The sequence below is a fragment of the Toxotes jaculatrix genome, chromosome 16, assembly GCF_017976425.1.
Source record: "Toxotes jaculatrix isolate fToxJac2 chromosome 16, fToxJac2.pri, whole genome shotgun sequence".
NCBI lineage: Eukaryota > Metazoa > Chordata > Actinopteri > Toxotidae > Toxotes > Toxotes jaculatrix.
In genome coordinates this window covers 5,108,195-5,130,818 of record NC_054409.1, presented here as the reverse complement: position 1 = coordinate 5,130,818, position 22,624 = coordinate 5,108,195, and the positions used below count along the sequence as shown (strand labels likewise).

The 22,624-nt window shown below is 42.7% G+C and overlaps 2 protein-coding genes across 2 annotated transcripts; both read left to right on the top strand.

Annotated features, from left to right (window-relative positions):
* The first annotated feature begins 572 nt into the window (after positions 1-572).
* On the top strand, positions 573-17,682 carry slc25a25b (solute carrier family 25 member 25b). The gene is made up of 10 exons (XM_041058919.1): positions 573-1,492; positions 8,388-8,514; positions 8,837-8,924; positions 9,771-9,882; positions 10,574-10,732; positions 10,820-10,972; positions 11,074-11,181; positions 11,598-11,765; positions 11,857-12,007; positions 12,629-17,682. The coding sequence occupies exons 1-10, from the start codon at positions 1,151-1,153 to the stop codon at positions 12,811-12,813; spliced, it is 1,593 nt and encodes a 530-aa protein (XP_040914853.1). The 5' UTR covers positions 573-1,150; the 3' UTR covers positions 12,814-17,682.
* An 845-nt stretch (positions 17,683-18,527) lies between these two features.
* On the top strand, positions 18,528-22,391 carry uap1l1 (UDP-N-acetylglucosamine pyrophosphorylase 1, like 1). The gene is made up of 9 exons (XM_041059469.1): positions 18,528-19,125; positions 19,572-19,776; positions 19,971-20,146; positions 20,252-20,424; positions 20,539-20,732; positions 21,082-21,222; positions 21,344-21,532; positions 21,696-21,762; positions 21,964-22,391. The coding sequence occupies exons 1-9, from the start codon at positions 18,846-18,848 to the stop codon at positions 22,048-22,050; spliced, it is 1,512 nt and encodes a 503-aa protein (XP_040915403.1). The 5' UTR covers positions 18,528-18,845; the 3' UTR covers positions 22,051-22,391.
* Positions 22,392-22,624: the final 233 nt, after the last annotated feature.

The following is a 22,624-nucleotide window of genomic DNA, read 5'->3' as shown; positions in this document are numbered from 1 at the left end:
TTATAAGACACCATAGGGCTTTTTCCAATATGTAGCCAACATTCATTGTTTTATTTGACCATTTAATCTATGGCCAAATGATCTAATTCTAGTTCTGTTATATTTAATGTGACATTGCAGTAGAAACTGAGAAATAGTAAACAGTCAGTAAAGCCTCAGATTCTGTTGAACAGTGGTTCATAAAACTGTTTTATAAATGATGTTGATACAGATTTGTAAGGTGTAATGACCTATCTCATTTAACACCTTCAAAACAGAAATAAATTTATTTGAACTTGGACCTGGCTGCATGTCACTAGTATTGTTTTTTCTTTCTTTATTATTGAAGATGAATATCTACCTACATCAAGGAATGTACAACAATAAACACCACTAGCATACAAGGCACGTTGGATATGAAAGATAACTTAAATAAAAAGTTCATATAGTAACATTCCTTAAAATACGTCCTCTTCCGTTGTTGCTGTAGAGGTCATCAAATATCTTCAGGTCTTGATCAATTCATCGTACACACTTTGCTCTCAGGCACTACCCTAACCTAACCTTTGATGCGGTCGTGCTGTAATCTCGCGTTGCACGGCGAGACTTCTGACGCACCCGGTTCCCGGAGCCAAATATCTTTCTCCTCTCAACGAAGGGCAAGTTAACGGCATTTAAATATCGGAATCAACATCTTATCCAGAACGGTCTTTAAAACGTGAACTTTGTTAGTTGTGATTTGTGATATACGAGCTCGGTATTAACTCTAACCTACGTCGCTGTGAAGGTATTTTTACAGACGGCGAACGGGCTGACAGCTCAGGATTCTCCTTATCCCATCACCGCGTCTCTTTTCACCGGCATCAATAACGTTTAGTTCACCTTAGGTTACGCTGAAAACTCCACCTAGCTGAGTTAATGTGTCCAAGGGAATTACTGCTAAGAGGTCCCGTTTTTCGTCTCATGTGAAGTCCTCGTATGTGTTCGTGCTGAGGAGTCGGGTTTGTAAGCTAACCGGCAGCTGCTCGCTTTTGCTTTCAATGCCGGCTGACATCGAGGGGCATGTGACGTTGCCATCAGGGCTCGAGCTTTAACGGTGCCGCTCAGCCGTTCTCTGACTGAGCTCTCAGCCGGGTCACACTGCAGCTCGTGGAGCTTTAGACTGTTCGTGATGCACCAGCAGGGCTCGTTGATGCCCCCCTTGCTCGGTGATGTGTTCTGCCAGTGCCGGTCGGCCGGGGTCGACCCGGGCGGCGGAGGCGGCCACGCCGAGGACCCTTCATCAGTTTCCCCATCTAAACCGGTCACCCGACAGCCCGTGGCCGGTGACTGGCACTCTGACCCCAGCCAGTCAGCGCATACATGTGACACATGTGGAGGTCCCGAGCAGGAGCACAGGCTCAAAGTACTGTTCCAGGTCCTGGATGTAAACGGTGATGGAGGCATCTGTGTCAACGACCTGACGATTGGGCTGAAGAAATTAGGGGTTCATCGCACCGAACATGAGCTCATGGTAAGTGACATATTTCTTCTGAGCTGTGTAAGGTGCTGGGTTATGCTTTTGAATCCTTTTCGTTGTCGTGTTGCTGCCTTTGTGTCTGCCTTATTATATGTACAATTGATTTGAAAATTCAGATGCATTTCCCATTGGAAGATAACAAAGTGTATAATTGATAATGAATGCCAGGAGAAAGGAACAGACAACTGTTGGCTGTTATTTAGTCTGCAAAATAGAAAGTAACAGGGACAATGACAGGACAAATATATGTTATTTTCCCATAAATAGGAAAATATTATACTTAAAGTATTTATAGCTTCCTGTAAATAGGAAAATAACACAGCAGCAGGGAAACTGCCAAAACTGTAAAACAACAGTAGAAAAAAACACAGTTGAAATATTTTTGGGGAAAACTGAGAACTCTTAGAAGAATCCAGATTTGAATCAGATGTGTTAGTAACTTAGTGTGCAATGATGTGGTTATTTGTTGGCCAGAAGACACTTGGGTGTAACTAAGAATAACTGTTTGGTTGAAAAGTTTTCATAGTGTTTGTTTTAATGGCATTGCAGTGACTATATATATACACACTCACTGACTATATATATACACCCACCAAGCACTGTATGAGGAACAGCATACTAATACAGCCTCAGATCTTCATGGCGTGGGTTCGACAAGAAGTTGGGAAACTTCCTTTGACATTTTGAATCAGGTTATCTCTGTAGATTTGTCAGCTGCACATTCACGCTGCCAGTCTCCCACATCCCAAAGGTGTTCTGCTGGATTGGATCTAGTGACTAGGGAGGCTGCTTAAGTACACTGCACTCACTGGCATGTTCATGACACAAAGTTTCGAATTGCTCTGCTGTTTAACTGGAGTCTGGTCAGTGATTCATATTATAGTGAAAGTAAGGAACACGTCTCTCAACATCACCAAATTAGGAATTACTGTAGGAATAATGTAGCCTCTGTTGTCATGGAATTAGTGGCCAAATCTGGAAACACAGGCTTTGTATGAAAAAAAAAAAAAAACAACAGTTTGTTCAGTCTCGGTTGAGGTAAATGAATGGATTTGGAGACAGACTTCACTGTAGTAACAGACGTCATAGTTAGTCTCTTCTCTCAATAACTAATTGCAATAAGAACAGTTTACAGTAAGTGTATTTCAGACACTGAAATATATTTATATATACTCTGGGGAAATCCCTCTCTTTGTTGCTGCGGTTAGTCAAGTAGTCCTGAATAATGCAACCTTCTGCATGCTCTTTGACACTGTGGCAAATTTCCAAAACTATGGCGGTCACCATAATATTTTATGCATCAGCTGACAGCTAGAGCTTTTCTTGGATCCTAAGGGTTGATTTTCTTTGAGCAGATTTGTTGCCAATAGTTGTTTTTTTTTTAGTTTTCTTTATGAATTATTTCCTAATAAAGAATCAGAAGGTGTAGTAGCAGCATTTGTTCCAACACTGCCTTTGTAAGTCACCAGCTTATGGTGGCGCTCCACCTGCAGAGCTTCATTTACTTCCATTGCTGCAATGAAGCGGTTAATGAATGAATGTCTTACACCCTGAAAAAGACCTGTTTCTATGAAATTTACATGACTTTTCAGTTTTAGTGACCTAAACTTTTTTTCTACCTCTTACATTTATACTATTTAAGGTTCCTCATTGGACTTGAGCTGCTTAAATTTCAATAAAAACTAGAAAAATGGGAGTGTTCTCAAACTTTTTACCAGTAGAGCATAGTACATTTCAGTGAAGATTTTTTTTTCTACCCAAAGTACACCTGCTCATTCATACTTACAGTTCCTGTAAACAGTAAATGATTGCCTTCAGTTGGTAGAAAAAGCCTGCAGACACAGTGAAAATGGTTGAGTTAGTTTTGATTAAACATTAAAATGGGCAAGATGCAATACCTCGATGAGCATTGTGTTGGTGTTCAAGCTAACAGGAAAGTTACAAGTAGAAAAATAAAAGCTTTGTTCCATGTGACACTTGAAGTACTGGCTAGAGCAGCACAAGACAGTGCACTCACTGAGTCCCTCTCCTGCCAGCTAAGAAGAAGCATGTTTATGGATCCCTCCCAGGTTGTAATAAAAGGCGTGGCACACTTAAATTTTGTGTATTGTTCATTTTAAACCAAGGTAGTTTGGCATATTTAGACTCACAAACATGTTCTGCCGATATGCACGTCTGTACACATGCTTCATAGATGTCATGCACACATAGCAATGATGTGGGAGGCCCACCGATACACTAAACCTTAACTGACAGCAGGTCTTGTAACTGGCTGTGTCCAGACTCCCTCTCCAAGCTACAGTCCAGGGTCATGGATATCCCTCCAAACACTCTCTGGAATGTAGTGGGTTATAGCCATGTCCAAATAGCAGTGCCAAACACTTAGCCCCATGTTAAGGATCGGGGAGGAGCCTGCATTAACATTGTTGTTTTGGAACAAGGTAATTCCATTTCAAAATGACAAGCTGCTTTGTTAAATGTCTTTAAATGCTCCGTTGCTCTGTTTTTTTAGTATTGGTTCATTATACCTTGAATTCAGTGTTTCTGCAAGGATCGTTTCAGCAGCAACGCTGTTGTGCCCTCACCCCCAAGTGCACAATGCTGGACCCGTATTTGGAGGAATAGGTTACAATGACCTTAGAATGACGACAGATACAGTTAAGAACATTCACCTTGTCAAGTACGTATTAATTTACAGAGAATGTTTGACACTTGAAGGACTCTGGAGGCCCAGATAGATAAAATAAACTACTGAGCCAGTCTTTCAGGCTCATCTGACAATTAAAATAGAATTTGACTAACAAAATAAGTGTACAGGGCAAAGTTGAACTAGTTTAGTCTAAGAGAAATTAAGCATTACATTTTTAACCAGGTAACATCCACCTGACTCATATGTCTGCACATCATGTGTGTAAGCGAAACAAATATTTTTTCCATCATTAGTTTTCGGTTTATGAGTGTTACATGTCACATCAATTAATCATGATAACTTATAATAATGAAACACAGATTAGTTTGTTTAGGTTCCACAAACACAATTTACAAATGAACGACACTTCAGAGTCATTTGGGTGTTTAATGTGGTGCTGACATAATAGGAACAACAATTATAATATTCAATTTTTCAAAAATCGTTCAAGCGCAAACGTACATAAACAAATGGAAATGGGAAAGCAATCTCACACAGAGTAACCACAAATGAAAATGAACCATTCACAAGTGTGTGGTGCTCAGCCACTGTGGAGTATGATATGTTTAACAGCCTTGAATGTAACACTCTCCCATTCCAAGAAAAACAGCAGTGTAGTAAACTGAAGCACTTCCTCTTCCCACAGTGCATCACACAGTGTGTATGAGGGGTGAGTTCAAAATGAGATAAGAGGCCTTTCTCCATGAAGAAGACTCTAAAAGCCTCCCAAGCCCTGCTCACTGATAATCTACTGCTGACTCACTGCCATTAGTCAGTAAACCACAGGCAACAGCTTGTCCACCTACAGGAGACCATGTTGGGCTGCCTTTAGGACAGGCCAAGGGTCCCATCGATCATATCAAGGTTATTTTTAATAACACGATATTCACTCTAAGTATATATTATATATTATACATTTGTTAGGTGTTTTTAAATGATTGTGTCCTAGGGACCAGTGGGTCTGGAGCTGAGAGCCACAGACAGAATAGTGAAGTCACAAAGTCTTGAGACATGGACCAACACGCCTTCAGTTTTGGTCTTTTTATGGAACGTGTTGACAACAGGAAATACACAGAATAAAAGCAGACGTCCTTTAATAAATAGAATTGTATCTTTACCAAAATGTGAAAGCCCCTCGTGAAAGGGGAGAAAGACTTAGTGTTATAATGTTTGGGAGTAGTGTTACATCAGAAACACTATAATTAGGAGAGCTCCTGCTTCTGTCAATAATCAATTACACTGGGATCAATGTACTGTGCAAGCAGTGCAGTGCACAGAGCTGCACAGAGCAGCTGGAAGTAATGAGGATTTTATGAAGCGTTGGCCCTGCTTTGCTGCATCACGCTGTAGTTTTCCCAGCTGGAGGAACCTGTTATGCTTCGAGAATTAAAATGCGGTGGAGCTCCGTCGTTGTGTGGATGGGAATTGTCTGCTGGATGCTGTGCTTCGCATGACTCAGAGGGTGTGCAAGATGATAGCGAGTGAGGGAGGGAGGAAGTGGGGGAAGCATCACTCAGCAGATTTTCTCCTGTAAAGCGGGGGGGGGGGGGGGGGGGGGGGGGGGGGGGTGTGACAGAGGGAAGCCCTGCGCTTCACCCTCACCCCTCCTCCTGCTCTGACAGACAGTCAAAGGCATGAATTCATTTGCACAGTACTATCCTGTCCTTCATTGGCTGAGGGCTCATTCCGTGGCTCGACAGTGGGACCTGCCAGTATGGGCTGCAGTGATTGGCCGGGCTCGGCTGCAGTGAGGATGCAGGTTTCTGGAGGTTCTCTTTGCTGCATTTCCCTGGCTGCTGATACTGAAACCGGTTAGAAGGAAATCTTGCCTGTCTGCTGCTACTGTTATCACTTAACATGAGGTATTTACAGTGGGGAATTCTAGATTGATGAGCAGAGAACTAATCATGCCTCAGAAGATATACACGAAGAGTTAGCTAGGAGCATTTTGTTTTTTATCCTGCTTCGTTGGATGCCTACGCTGCTGAGCGTGGACATCTGTCACCTGAGTGATTTTAATGAGAAAAAGATCCGGTGAGAAGAAGAGACACTGAGATGCTGAGCTGGAGCAGAGAGGTAGAAGAATTTGGAGGAGCTCTCTCTGCAGCCCCACGTTATCCTCAGCTGACCTTCTGGTAGTTCAGCTCTGTGACGTCCGCCGACAGACACAGCTAAGTGTCGTCGTGTTTGAGTCAAGGGTAGTCACTCAGACACAGTAAACCACAGTTGGAGGATTCGGCAGAACATGCTGAGTTTCCTGTGCCAGAGCCTTTTTGGCAGTACACAGTGCAAGCCTGCTGACACCCAGTTGCCAGGGGAGAAAGAAAGTGGAAGTACTGGGAACTGCCAAGAGCTGCAAGCTGCACACTCCTCTGACAGTAAAGAAATCAGCGGGAGTAATGTTCCTCCAAAGAAGACCACAGTATTAATCATGGTAGCACCACCTACAGATTTTCAACAGGTAGGATGAAGTGGGTGGCTGTGTTCTCTTGTGCTGCTTATAGTAATCTTGACAACTATTGAATGTATATATAGGGGATCAGTCTTAATGACTGTTGAATTCTTGACTTTTCATCCAGCACCATCATGACTCGTTCAGTGAGAAGAGTCTTAGCCAACCAAGTTTTGCTTGGTCGGTTGGTTGGAAGAAAAAAAAAAAAAAAAGACCCCACAGGAAGTGGTGACACTCAGCCAGTCATGGAGAAATATCATTTACAAAGCAGATTCCTGCAGGCATTAGATCGCAATTCTAAATTTTGGGCAGGAAGTCCAAGGTGTGGCATCATTTTGTGACACCCCGAACAACAGGCACCACTGAGAGGGCCAGTAAAAACTTTATGGATTGGAAAGACCTCAGAGCATTGAAAGGCATGAAGACGGATGCGGAGGTTAATCTGTTTATGCATGACAGGAGGGTAACATTAGCTATAGTAGCAGGAGAATTGTGAGTATTGTTGTTTGGAGCTGGTGTTCTGGCTATGGGAAACCGTCTCGCCCTCCCTGCATGTTAGCTTTGCAGCAGCAACTGTAGCAACAGTTAGCTAACCCACAGTCTGGATAACATAGGGGGTGGAGCTTCTTAAGGTCCACTGACGGGAGGGGTGTATTTGTTTTGCTGCTTTTTTTTTTTTTTTTTTTTTTTTAGTTCAAAGATCGACCATCTTTCTCCAGAATCACTTACTGCTCCTTTAACCTTTATTTACCCAGAGCTGGTTCACCGGGGTAAAGGCTCTTTCCTGGTAACACATAGTTTTTCCCCCAGATGTTTACACTTGGAAGCTACTGGGTACAACCACACTGTGGTGCCAGGCAACTGAGCAGCTTCACTGAAGCTGTTGAATATGTGCTGTGTTCTACCTCAGTCTTTTAAGTTGCCCTTGAGCAAAGGAGAGACAATGCCCCCCCCCCCCCCCCCCCCCCCCCCAATGCTCAGTCAGGTTCGCTCCCTCGTTAGCTGAGCAAATCATTTAGCAAAGTATTGTTCAGGTGCAGTCTGTGCAAAGGCAAATATGTAGGTTTCCTCTCTGCCCTGCTCACCCAGCCGTTCCTTCCCTCGGGTTCCTATTTTCCACCGGTAAAATGTGTATTCATGTTAGAGATAAGATAAGATAGTCCATTATCAACCCTACAGAGGACACATTTTCAGCATTGCAGCAGCAAAGGAGAGAGTGCAATAGCAAGCAGCAATCAGCAAAAGAGCAAAATATGAAAAGAAAAGTAAAACAAATAAGTAAACAGACTCATTCCAGCTGGAAATATTGACATTGCACAGTTAAATTTTCACTGATGTTGCACATTTACAATTTCCAGCTAACTCTTGATTCCTTGTAGAAATCCTTCCAGCTGGCTTGGCAGGCTCTATGGGCAGAAAGTGGCCCTGATTGTCAGAGATCACTGATATAACCTGTGTGATGGCTGTAAAGTGGTCTGAACTGCAGGCTGAGTCAACAGAGCACAGATGGCAGGAGATGGTGGAAGCTCTGACCTCTGCTGCTGTTTGTCACATCACTCTATCCACAGAGTTGTACAGCTGTCTTTAATAACAGTGATGAATTGGCTCAATTAGTTCATGTTAATATCCTTCACAGATAATTTTACTGTATATACAGCTAGTGCTTCATGCTTTCATTTCCTCACGTGTTCGTTTCTCAATAGACACGAGTCCCTCAAATGTTTCTCCCGTTTCTTCTCTCCCTATAGAAAATAGTGAAAGCCGGAGACAAAGACCTGGACGGGCAGTTAGACTTTGAGGAGTTCGTTCATTATCTCAGAGACCATGAGAAGAAACTCCGGCTGGTCTTCAAGAGCCTGGACAAGAAGAACGATGGTAAGGGATCTTGTTGCAACTTATGTTTCAAGTCTGCTGTTTCAGGCACTGAGAACAGATTAGACCAAGTTTGCTCCCATGCAGCTGGAGCGCTCAGACGAAAGAGGTCGAATAATAATATTGAAAGCGAGTTTTAGTCACAGGGATTGTAATTGCCCACCTGAGGCTTTTTGTTATTAACACAGTGTATACTCTCCAGAGTGACTTCATCAGGGGTATTTTCTCAGACACGATCCAAAGTCTCCCAGAAACTGCCCTTCATGTGTAAAAATCAATTGGAGTTTCCCTTTTCACTGATAAATGATTCATTTCTGTGGTGCAGGCCGGATCGACTCACAAGAAATCATGCAGTCTCTGCGTGACCTGGGGGTGAACATCTCTGAGGAACAGGCTGAGAAGATTCTCAGAAGGTGAGAATAATGTGATGATCCACAGCCTCTAATACACTTCATAGACCCACAGTTGTGTTCAGTCTGTTTGTGAGTATGTTTTCATTTTATGTCACATTCCTGTGCATGTGCAGTGGAACAGAGGAGTGTACTCGTTTCTCCTGCTCCTGTCATACATGCACCTCTTTACATAAAGGTGTCAGTACTTTAACTTTAGGGTGTCACACCTGACACCCAGTCACCTGAGCTACTGCTATGTGAAAGTCACCATATCACTTATTCTTATTTTTAAAATGACATGCGGGCAATAGGGGTGTGTTCAGGTATGTGTTGGTCAGACTGACAGGCAGTCAGTGGCCTATCTTAACTCAGGGAGTGTTTGCTGCTTCTCACTGCTCCTCAGCTCCACCCAGTTTTCCAGTTTAGGTATTTTGGGGGTTCATGTTGTTGTGGCTCAGTGTGATGTGTGTCTAGTTCCTCTAACCTCCCGCCTGTCTGTCTGTCTGTCTGTTTGTCTGTCTGTCTCTTCTTTCTCTCTGGCTGGTCTCAGAATAAGGAGGGGTCATATCTGGGCCCCTATCTTGTAGTAAGTAGTGGCTTCTATAGTCTGCTTGCTCGGCCAGCGCTGCACCAATCACCACTGCATCATCTAAATTCACTTACCAGCTGCTGCTTTTTATCTCTTGGCTTTCAAAGGAAAATTGCAACAAATGGCAAAAGAATAGTAATAGTGTGTTGATTGAGTTATAACCCAACAGATGTCGCCATTGTTGAGAAGTAAAACCATGCATGTGAGCAGATGGCTTGTTCTTTGTATCGTTTAAAACTCTCTCGTTGATAACAGTCCGTGTTATCTTCCGTCCCCAGTATGGATAAAAACGGCACAATGACGATTGACTGGAACGAGTGGCGAGATTATCACCTCCTGCATCCAGCTGACAACATTCCTGAGATCATCCTCCACTGGAAACACTCCACGGTACACACACACACACACACACACACACACACACACCCCCCGCACAACACTAACATGACAGGAGACATAACATGATGCTGGGTCATAATTTTTCTGTTATTTTGAGGCAGTTATATCAAACTCAAAATGGCCGCCTACTAGCCGCGAAGAGATACTTAAATTTCAGCCAACAAATGGCTGCAAAAAAAACAAAAACAAAACAGGAACTAACAAAGTTAAGGTTAGAAAAAAGCAGATTCAAGCTGTTTTGTCCACCAGCTGACAAATGACCACAAAGACCAACAAAACTTTTTCTGTTTGACCGGTAATAACACCAGACAGAACAAAGACAGATGAGTGATTATCCTGGACAGTTAGTTGGTAGTCTGTACTTATTTTGGTGAGTCTCCTTACAGCCATGCACTTCGTCAATCTACCGTTTCACACTGAAAACAGTTCACACAGTCTCGAGAAATATTGTACATCGATTGAAACTTCTCTCTTTGCTAATAACTCCCCCAGTGTTTCCAAGACACCAGGTAACTGTGGCGACAGATAATCGACGGCAGTCTCAGACATATTCACAAAAATAAGGCCCCCGTTCTCCCATACTAACACTTCCTTTTGATTTCTGTACCTCTTCATGGTGTTTTCCTGTCACCAGCTCAGACTTACTCTGTCACCAGACTGAAACCCTCTGCTTCCTCCTCAGATCTTGGATGTTGGGGAGAGTTTGATGGTGCCTGACGAGTTCACGGCAGAAGAGAAGAAAACGGGAATGTGGTGGCGACACCTGGTGGCTGGAGGAGGAGCTGGGGCGGTGTCTCGAACCTGCACGGCGCCACTGGACAGGCTCAAAGTCCTCATGCAGGTAAACGCACAGCTCATGAAGGAGAACACACACAGATGTGAACTACAAGGCACTGTGTGATACATGCTGACGGTTTATCCTGCCTAGGTTCATGCCTCCAAGAGCAACAGCATGCATATCACTGGGGGCTTTGCCCAGATGATCCGAGAAGGCGGTGTGAGGTCACTGTGGCGAGGCAACGGCATCAACGTCATCAAAATCGCCCCTGAGTCTGCTATTAAGTTCATGGCCTACGAACAGGTGCGCACTCATAGAGCTCAGGCTCAAATATAGAGATTATTTCTGTCACATTTTGTGTTGTTCCCTAACCAAAAAAAAATAATAACATCCATGTCTGTCAGATCAAACGATTAATTGGAAGTAACCAGGAGACGCTGGGCATCGCAGAGAGACTGGTGGCCGGCTCTCTGGCTGGAGCTATCGCTCAGAGCAGCATCTACCCCATGGAGGTGAGAGATCTGTGAGCACAGACAGAACGAAACAAACAAGACCAGGTCCTAAGGATTGTATTAACTCACGACTCATTATGTTTGTATGCAGAAATATCCAAGTGAATCCTTCTGTCTTGTGACTGACTGCCCATTCTAACTTTTAGCCTTGAACCCATCGTGTGAAACTGTACTGTGACCTCTTATCTGGAGGAAAACAGACCTTCACATGCAGACTCACAGACCTTCAGTTATGCACAAAGTGTGAGCAAGTTATTTATGTAACTGAGGTTTAATTTAATATGAAAGATAATGGACGGCATTAGTATGTGAATCTAAGTTTGTTCAAGTGTGAAACATTTTCTGCGACTCTTGGACTAGAAGTGGAGGTGACTATCATCTGTCAGAAGGCCTGACATCACTTCCTGTCCTCTCAGGTCCTGAAGACACGGTTAGCCCTGAGGAAGACGGGCCAGTACTCAGGCATCTTGGACTGTGCCAAACATATCTTCCAGAGGGAAGGCGTGGCTGCTTTTTACAAGGGCTACGTCCCCAACATGCTGGGCATCATCCCCTACGCTGGTATCGACCTGGCTGTCTATGAGGTGTGTGTGGTTGATGTTGATGAGGGATAGCTTCTGTTTTTGTTCATCATTTCGTTAGCTCAGTCTGACTCCTTTTGCTCTCCTCCGTCAGACTCTGAAGAACTCGTGGCTGCAGCGCTTCGCTACAGACAGCGCTGATCCAGGAGTGTTTGTGCTTCTGGCCTGTGGCACCACCTCCAGCACATGTGGCCAGCTGGCCAGCTACCCACTCGCCCTGGTCAGGACTCGAATGCAGGCACAAGGTCAGTCACTGCAGAGCTCTGCTGCACCGTGAAGAAGATTGAATTTCAGATAGCAGATTTTATTTAGGTATTATAAGCACTGTTGTACCACCACTTCAGTATTCGTTAAAATATACGTGTCACTAAAGGCTCTTTCAGACAGCAAGTGGTTCGTGCTACGTCTGTTCTGGATTTTGAACAGCGGCAGGGTGCAGCTCTGTCGCCATGGCTACTGGCTACATCCGATCTTACTGACAACAATCATATGCAAATGGCTGCTTCAACCATTTAAACTCATCATTCAAGAGACACACGAGCAATTTGACACCATTGATATTACATGAATACGTTTATTTAACATCATAGACAGTGTTATTGGATAATTAACTTTCAGATGTAATGTAGCTTCAAGACCTTGTTGTTTGTTTTTCTTTTCAATTCTAAGTTATGTTTGTTTGTTTATAACGTACTTATAATTCAGGGAATGTAGAAAATCAGCTCCGGCATCATTTTGCGGTTTCTGTGGTTGCTATGGTTGCATCGTCAAGGTGCAGTGTCAAGATGAAGAGGCAATCATTAGTACAGACAGTAAAAGTCATACTCACAATGAAAACAATGTTGTCCTCCCTCTGTCTGCCTCAGCTACCCTGGAAGGAGGCCCTCAGATGAACATGACGGGCCTGTTCAGACACATCATTAGGACCGAGGGACCCATGGGACTCTACAGAGGCCTGGCGCCCAACTTCATGAAGGTCATTCCGTCTGTCAGCATCAGTTACGTGGTGTACGAGTACCTCAAAATCACCCTAGGGGTCCAGTCAAAGTGAGCACGGAGGCAGACAGAAGAAATCAAGAGGCCAAAGGTTTTGTTTTGTTTTGGGTTTTTTTGTGCTTAAGTTTGACTACGCTGGGATCTAAGAAACAAGCAGCTAAGATGCTTTACATTTAAATCAAGTTATCAAATTCCAGGGTTTAAAAGATAAAAGTCAGGTGATGCAAACGATGTAGGGAGGCCGACAAAGACTTTATGGATGGAGGAAAGCTTAACTGAAGCTGTTTCTGTTGTGGTTTGCTGTTGTTTGAATCATTCCCTCAGCATTTCAGAAGCTCTTCTGCACCTGTTCACTTTGTTTAGGAAGACAAAAGTTTACATCGAGTTCACTGAAGGTGAACATACCTGGTTGTTTTGGGTACTGACAGTGCTGTGGCAGGAGAAGAATTAATCTTGAAGGGCTTTGCTAAGATATATCACAAAGCATTCCCCGTGTCTCCCTGCTGACTGACTGTGTACAGAGCTGAGGTGTAGGTCTGTAAATTCCCTTTGTGGATGTAATATGCTCCTTTATGTTCATTTCGATGTGTTCCCACGGCTTTCTGTGAACCAAGATGATCCATGGTCAAAAGAAGGCTTAATGAAGTTAGGAAGTTAGTAAAAATATACTCAACTACAAGCTCCTAATATTTCATCGAGGCTTCTCATGTCTACAAACTTTACTGTGGACTGAGAGATACTTTGTAGTGCCATCATTTATACTTTATAGTTCATTTACCTGCATGAAGACAAAATTCTAGTCATTCACATCCCAGTGCACAGGCCTCCTGCAGTTAATGCATGACAGGCCACGCACAGAGAAAAAAAAAAATCACAACTAAACTGTCACAAATAATACTTGATTCTTCAGCTTGTGGAGAGAATTTAGCAACTTTGTTTTCAGATGTTTGCAGTTTCTTTGATCTGTTCTTTGGCAGACGTGTTTCTTTTCAGATACACTTCAACCCCACACCACCCCCACCATCGCCACTCAGGCCTAAAATGTGAACTCATCAGCATTCATGTCATGACATTACCCAAACACATCAGTGCTTCCAAAGGGATGCATCTTGGAAGTTTGTAAGTTGAATTCCCCCCTTTTCATCCAGTGCTACCTTTATATTAACCTCATCCTACCTCTGGTAAGGATCTAGGAATAGTAGAACCATTGTTTGTTCCGTCCAGTACGTTTGGTGCTGTGGGGGCGGCAGGAACATTACAGTTAGTGGGGACGTTATGAAAGAGCAGGTGGAAAAGGTGTTGATTTGGGTTTTGTTGTGCTTTTCCAAAAAAAAAAAAAAAAAAAAACCCATTCATTTTAAATGCAAAGCTGAAGATTCAGTCCAGCCTGAGCTGTCAGGCAGTCAGACTTTATGCACTTTGATGGTCCTTGATGTAAATATGTAGAGCAGTGACAGTGTTTTTATTGGCTGAGGTTTGTATTAGGTAGAATAACTTTTTCCCGGCCTTAACATTTAAAACCAGACTGTGGCACTTTTGCTGAACAAGTGACAAATACAGGATAAGGAGACTTTGAATTTCCTTTTTTTTTTCCCCCAAGATTCTCTTGAGTCAGTTGCTTTAAATCCATCAGTTACACTCAGTCAGCAGCTTTATAAAGCAAAATGTGACCACAAGCAGGAAACAACATGTCTCCTGTGTGTTTACTTCTTGTTCTACATTTGTGATAAAACTACTGAAATTTTCATGTGACCTGATGAAATGTAGTGTATGTGTAGCACATTAACAGAAAGGTTATAATGTTAGTGAACTGACTAAAGGAGGAATGTCAGTTAAGCGGCAAAACCAGGAGGGAGCTATTGGCTTCATTTAAAAACAGCTGACTTGTTGTTGTAGAATTGAGTTTGTCGTTTAGCATTTACCTTTTAAACTGAGTGATAGCAACAGAAAGAGAGCAGCAACAACTGAAGGTGCATGGGTACCTTTGATGGGCTGGTTGTGATAGTGACAGAGGAGTATAAACAGCAGTCATCTCTGATACAAGAGATCGCCAAGGAAACCCGCAGTGTGGAAAACTTCACACTCCCTGCCAAATGAAAAGGTTGAATTCTTGCCATGATTACAGACATTTTACATTTTTTAATCAGTGCTCCCGTTCACTGAGAAACTTTAGTTTTACTGTAGTTGCGGCTAAGGCAGGCATAAGCTGTTATCACTCAACACCAGCTGATCCTGGTTTTACAGCAAAGTTTTATTTTTCTTTGTGTTTAACAATGTTACTCTGCAGCAGTTGTTGAGGAAAACTGGTGACAGACAGTTAGAAAAAGCAAAAACAATATTAATTATTAAAATCTCATAGATGTAAACAAATATATAAATCAAAATGTTAGGGAGTCTTTTGTTGTTGCTGTTTTTTGTATTTTTCTTTTCTTTTTCATAAGACACCACACTGTGTTACTTTCATCAAACATCACAATGATCTTGTTTTGAGTTGGCAGCATTATTTTTCAGTATCAACAATATGATATTGTGAGAGTTCAGAGGTCCTTCCTAAAACCGTGTATGGAAGCTTTAGCATTCCTCCTTTAATTCCTGTATAATGTTTCAGTTATCATATGTTCAGCATGTGCGACTTTCAGTTTTCCTTTCCTCTAGATTCATATGAACATTCAAGAAAAAAATAGAAGTGTATTGACTACAGGAGAGACAAGGATTTGCAGTTTAGATTTCTGTTAAAGTTTTTTTTTTTTTTTTTTTTTTGAAATGCTGTTGAAAGCTGGATCTTTATGGAATATTTCACCACCTCGTTGGCTTAAGACATTTCCCAGCCTCATCCGATGTAAATCAGCAGTCCTTTAAGTCACCTGACAGGACATCCAAGCAGAGGAAGGACTCTCAGCCTGACTGATGCCTGTGTCAAATGGTCACAGATTCCCATTAGTGCCTTGTGTGCCAAGCCTCTCTTACATAAATGCACCCAAACACTACAGGAGCTGGAGTCTGTGGGACACTGAATGCACTTTAAGGTACTCTGCTTTAATTCCAGTTTTTGTTTTATTTATTACTATATTTATTTATTTATTCTCTCAAAAAAAAAAGGAATAATGACTGCATTTGTGATCTGTTGGTTGTACTGAATCATTTTATCTTTATGAGGCTTTTTTTTTTTTTTCTCGAGGAACCTGTGGTCTTGGTGGAAAAACTGAGGTTCACGGTTTGTTTTTGAGTGACGGAAGTGACTTTGACACGAGTCGAAGCCTTGGAGTCCCAAAGTGTTCAATATTAAATATATAAAGGGGGGAAATGAAATAAAAAATCATATAAATATATGAAAAACCAAATAATTTGTTAAATCTACATCTAAACTCTTTTTATTTGATTATAGACATTTTTATATCAATATGTCCTTTTTTAAAAAAAAAAATCTGTTTTTATTTCATAATGGTAGTTTTCCCAATAACACTTTTATTTGATGTCAAGTTTTATTTCCACTCACTACCTGTTAGCTAAAGAAACTATCTGGCTATGTCAAGCTCTGAACAGAAAGAGCACAGACAGAGAAACTAAGGTCTCAGTGTAACAAGGCTGCTAATGCTAATGCTACCTACCTAGTTGGTAGCTAAGTAGCTAAATTAGCTTGTGAGCTTTAAAGTGAGGAGCCAGTGTTAGCTGTTAGCAAGCTCAGTTGGTGGGAGCAAGGATGAAGACACTGTCTTTTTGCTCTTCACAAAGTTGTGTCTTTAGCATCAAAGCGTTGCAGAGTTAACTGAGTTAACCACCTAAGATTAACACTGCATCGTTAGCATGTGCAGCCTTGTTTAGCTAAATAAATAAAAGGAGATGTTAGTTTCAGTGCTTTGGTACTGTTTATTTACAGCAGCGGCCTCTTGGCTGGTTGATTCAGACGTATTTTGACATTGTTGTTGCTCTAGCTAACGGGAACTAACTATTATTGAACATTTTGGGTCTCCATATGAAGATTCCTTTGAAGATTACCCTCAGCAGCAGTTTGTTATGATGATACAACTGAAAGCATTTCAGCTGCAAATGCTGCTCAGGCATCAGCACAGCCTGCTATCAAGAGTAAACACATTCTGGACAGTGAAACATACAATCTGAACAGGATCTCTGCTGAATACTGAATCAAGTATGTGTTGTGAAATGTACTGTAGTAAAAGGAAGGATGTATTCAGGCGAGCTCGCCTCCTCTACAAACCAACGTGCTGTACAATCTGTGTACGTCTGTGGTAGACCTGCAGTCTCACATGTTGGACTGTCTGCTTGTGACCTTTAGAATGCCAGGCTGCTTTTTGTCAGCCGCCTTACTCCAGCATATCACGTCTGCTTTCGAAACCACGCTGTGTCTTCGTGGCAGGTGGAGGAGAGATGATGGGCTTATGTTTGCTCAGCTGAGCACTGATCCTCAGTCCATCCGTCTTTCCTCCTCTTGCTTCCTGGCATGAGTGTTTATCTGACCCCTTGCTCTGATATCATATATGCATAAATTTGTGACACAGAATGATGTCACCCTGTGGCTGCGTGTAAATGTTTTTTTTCCATATTTTGTAGGGTGAAATGTAACTCTCTAATGTCTTAACAGTAGCCTTTAATGTCTGTTGTACTGACCAAACGGCAGTAAGGCAAATCGCCAGTGGAACTTGAAATGTACAGGAACTGCTAGACTATACAAACTGAAGGCTACAATGTATATTGGTAAATGGTGGTATAATTACAAAATGTATTCAGTATATATATTTCTATTTTTATTTTATTATGCTAGTTGTAAGTGACAGAGATGCAAGAATGAGTATGTGAGTACTTTTGCAGTAGCTGCTTGTAGATGCATCCACTGAAGGAATGTTATGAAAAGGATATTTATGCTCCGTATGAGATCAGCTGTTAAATAAACTAGTTCAGCATCGAACTGAGTGTTGAGTGTTTTAATGTGGGTTCGTTTCATATTCAGTGAATCACACCTGGGTTTGCACCACATGACAAACGACAAACGCCCTGTTACTGTCTCTGTGTGTTCAACCAAAACAAAAAATATGCTGCAGTCACATTACAAATTCCAGTGAGAGTTTTTAAATATGTTGCTATATATATTTATTTTTAAAAGACAAGAAGTTGTGTCTTGTAAAGTGAAGAACAAATATTTGCTCTGTTTCTAGGTCTGCAATCTAATTTGGGGCATAAACCAACTTCTTAGGGGGCGGGGGCCAGGCCAGGCCAAACACCTGGGGTGAGCTAAGAAATACCAGAATTCAGCATTTCACAGTGGACGACTGCAAAAAAAGGTACCATTTATAGATTCCCTGGAGCTGGACTCCTGCACTGAATGAACAACACCCTGACCAAGGAGAAGCGCCAAGCCATCCTACAGACATGCTGTTCCCTCTGGTCTGTCTGGGATAAAGACCCAAAGAACCACCTGAAGACCAGAGAAGACAGAGAAGTCTGGACTGTCATGGACGTTGTATCAGACTGGACAGATATACCTGACAAAGTGGTCACTGATGGTATGTTAAAAATATCTTTTAAATAAAGGTGTAAGGTGTTCTACATCTGATGTCTAATTTGGAAAAAGGTTAAATTACAATAGATGTGTTTAATGTTTAATTCTCTATTATATTTTTAATTCAAATTAACATTAAACGATAGTAAATGTGTTTTTTTTTTATGTGCACTTGGGAGACGGTCCCTGAGCTGCTTCAAACCTCAGAGGGAGCGTAGAAGAAGAAGAAGAAGCGTGTTTGAGCGTGTCATGTGTGAAACTTTGTGTTCAGCTGATGAAAGACGCTGAATCGACTCGGGCTCTGTGCTGAAGTGCAGACGCTGGTTTTCAGACATGGCCGCTCCTGTAACGGTACAGAGAAGCGTTTGACTCGGCCTCACCAGGACATCCTGTTATACCCGATCCTTCACCGCAGGATCTTGTTCTGGATCCGTGAGCTGAAGTCACGAGTTGCTCATGACACAGTCATTTCCTTCAGAGCTCAGCACCTACAGCCCGCCGCTGGGAGAGGGAAGTCTGGCGTCTGCATTCCTTCACCTCCTCCTTCTCCACGGTTTAGTTTCCCGGATAAAATGCTTTCTCTGGAGCAAGTGAAGCGGAGCTTGGAGGAGGCGGGACAGTCTCACGTCCTGCACTTTTGGCCGGAGCTGTGTGAGGAGGACAGGGACAGTTTCCTCCGGGAGCTGTCTCAGCTGGATCTGAAGGGACTGAGGGATCACTGCGAGGAGGCTGCGAAGGCTGCAGCCTCCCCCACGGACATCCTGGACCAGCACTTAGAGCCGCTCCCTCCGCAGTCCATCGGCAGCGTGAGGAAAAGTGACCAAGAGTCTCTCGCAGCGTGGGAACATGAAGGTGGGTGGTTTTTACACGGTTTACGGCAAAGCTGGAATACTTTGGAAAGTGGCTAAAAGTTTTAAAAAAGAGGAAGGAGTCAGGTTTCTACTTTACTTGATGTTTTTTTTGCTTCTTCTTTATTTGAGTATTTCCATTTTATGCTACGTTAAACTTCCTATCCACAACATTTCATCTATATCTTGTATTTGACTCCTATATGTTTTTTTTTCTTCAGTAAAACTGTGTATTAGGAAAACACTGCATTGCTTGGTTATGAGGGTCACAAGCCAAAAAGGCTGTGAACCACAGCAGTGAAACTACTGAACAGCTCCACCTCTGCATTATAAAAGTTAAAGATTCATGCCAGTTTATGAAGTTTTATGAAAGTCCTGTGCAGTGTTGGCATGCTGTTATAAAGTTTAAATGCCTTGATTGCAAATAAGTTTTATTTATTTTCCAAACAGGCCTGTTGCAAATCTCAAAGGACCGAGTTGGAGTCCTGCTCCTGGCCGGAGGTCAGGGGACCCGTCTCGGTGTTCAGTATCCCAAAGGGATGTATAACGTTGGGCTACCGAGCAGTAAAACCCTGTATCAGATTCAGGCAGAGCGCATTCGCAAAATCCAGGAGCTGGTGGATGTGAAGCATGGCTCAAAATGCACCGTTCCATGGTAAGATCATACGACTGTTTGTTGTTATATTAGCATTATGTTAGCATTATGTTGTTTACAGGGTCTTTTGGTCTTCACCAACTCCTGAGGAAAATATCTTGCTCTTTAGCTGCTAATGCTGCTTTACAGACTGAGATAATATAAAATGAGTTAAGAGCAGAACCTGAAAACAGCCTGTGGTTTGACCCCCTCAGGTACATCATGACCAGTGAGTTCACTCTGGCTCCCACTGAGAAGTTCTTCAAGGACAACAACTACTTTGGTCTGGAGCCATCAAACATCATGATGTTTGAGCAGAGGATGATCCCAGCAGTGACCTTTGATGGAAAGGTCATCCTGCAGGGTAAAGGGAAGATAGCCATGGCTCCAGGTAAGTACAGATCAGCTCATTCAGAGGACCCACACACAGAAAGCACTTGGCTGAGGATAATTTGAGGAGATGATAATGTTCCTAAAGCTCTCTGCTCTCTGTCAGATGGGAATGGTGGCCTGTATCAGGCATTGGTGGACAACATGGTGCTGGAGGACATGAAGAAGAGGGGGGTGGAGTACCTGCATGTGTACTGCGTGGACAACATCCTGGTCAAGATGGCCGACCCCGTGTTCATTGGGTTCTGTGTGAGCAAAGGGGCTGACTGCGGGGCCAAGGTAGAGCAATATCACACAGTGGGATATAAAAACACCCCCGTTGTTATTTATCGTGTTGGACCCTACACGTGACTTGACTATGAGTGGCCCCCTCTCGCTTTTATCCTACGTCAGGTGGTGGAGAAGGCGTACCCGGCAGAGCCAGTGGGCGTGGTTTGCAGGGTGCGAGGCGTCTCCCAGGTGGTGGAATACAGCGAGATCCAACCAGAGACCGCTGAACTCCGGGGACCTGGAGGGGAGCTGGTCTACAGCGCCGGGAATATCTGCAATCACTTCTTTACCAGGGATTTCCTGCAGGATGTGGCACAGTAAGAAGCTTCAGCTGTCACATACTGAAGGATGCTTCAGCATGCGGATTAGCGGACTTCAGTGGGATGTATCTGGATATTAAACTCATGTTGTCACGTAGACTCATTACCCTGATTCTTAAAGATTTTGCTGACTCCTTGACCTAACCTGTACCACCACCATTAGGCCAAAGTTTGCATTTTTATTACCACCTTTAATCCCTAACATGTTCTGACAGGTTTCCATCACACAGCCGTGGAACTTCATGCCCCACAGAGGATAAACCCTGTATATATAATCTTACTGTTGTTACTGTTGTTGGGTACAGTAAATATTGATTTGATTTCCTACTTTATTTTTGTCTCGCAGGAAATTTAAAAGCCAACTGAAACAACATGTTGCAATCAAGAAAGTGCCGTTTGTGGACACACAGGGCAATCAGGTCAAACCCACCAAACCCAACGGCATAAAGATGGAGAAATTCGTGTTTGACGTCTTTTCATTCTCAAGGTATACTATTGATTATTATATTGTGTCTTCAACTATTGACATCCATTGATTTACTGCACATAAAACGACATAAATCATCACATTGCTAATGGTTAAAACATTTACTCTCTGTCTTTGGAAGCAAATTCGTTGTGTTTGAGGTCGTAAGAGAGGACGAGTTTTCCCCCCTGAAAAACGCAGATGGGGCGGCCACAGACAGCCCGACCACGGCCAGGAACTCTCTGCTGGCTCAGCACTGCCGCTGGGCCGTGGCCGCTGGAGCCAAGCTGCTGGACGAACACGGGAATGACCTTCTTCCTACTACGGCTAGGTCAGAGGGAATGTTCCCAACGCCCTGCAGCAATATATAATGTCATATAAGAACTTGAACCATACTTCTAATCATAGTCTGCTCAGCCAAACTAATCACTTGCTGGCTTTAGCTTCATCTATAACACTTCATCTATGTGTGTGTGTGTTTTTTTTCCCTATAGTGTATCTGCAGCGGACAAGGGTCCAGCTCAGTGTGAGATTTCACCACTGGTTTCCTACTTTGGAGAGGTGAGAGCAGGAACGTGAACCACAGATCCAAATAAAAAAATCATGATGAGTGTTTGAGAAACGTTTGTTTTCTTTGGGCCAACACTCACTGCTGGTTTACAGCATTAAACTGGTGAAACCTACAGAGCAGTTAGTGTTTTATCTTTATATTTACTAAACAAGGTACCGTAATTTAACCACCTTCTCACTTCTCTCTTCCAGGGCCTGGAGCCGCTGCTGAAAGGGAAGACACTGCCAACTCCATTCATTCTGAGTGAAGAACGGGCCAAAGAGCTGCAGGCTCCTTGATGGAAGTGTTTGGGTAGTTTCAGCCAAGCTGTTTAAACAGTTTCAATTCATTTTTGGACCATTTTGTATGTGTGTGTGATGATCATCATATCAAACCAGCATTTCGTGCATCTGATGTCACTTTTGTAAAAATCTGCAAATCATGTGATGGGATTTACTTGAAAACCAAATAAGGGACAAGAACCAAGCCATGGGAATTTATAGAAATCTTATCTAAAAAAGCAGTATAATCAGAATACTTCGCCTTGTGTTCTCTCTCATTATTTTTTTAAAATTCATTCTACTCTCTACTGCCTGTTTAAAGGTCCTAGAATTAAATTTCAAAGGTTTCAGGAAACACATGAGAAGTGTTTTAATGATATTCTTGGAAGAAGTTCAGTTAGCTGGGTCTTAATTGAATTGTTTTGAGGAATATTTCCTACACTGAGGCACAGTGGCATGAAAAACCTCCAGCAGCTTCTGTAGAGAAAGAAAAAGCTCATTTAAAAAAAAAAAAAAAAAGAGTAAGAAGTCGAAAATCCAATAAAACCTTTGACATGTCAGAATATTTAAACAAGCTCTGATGATTTGGTTT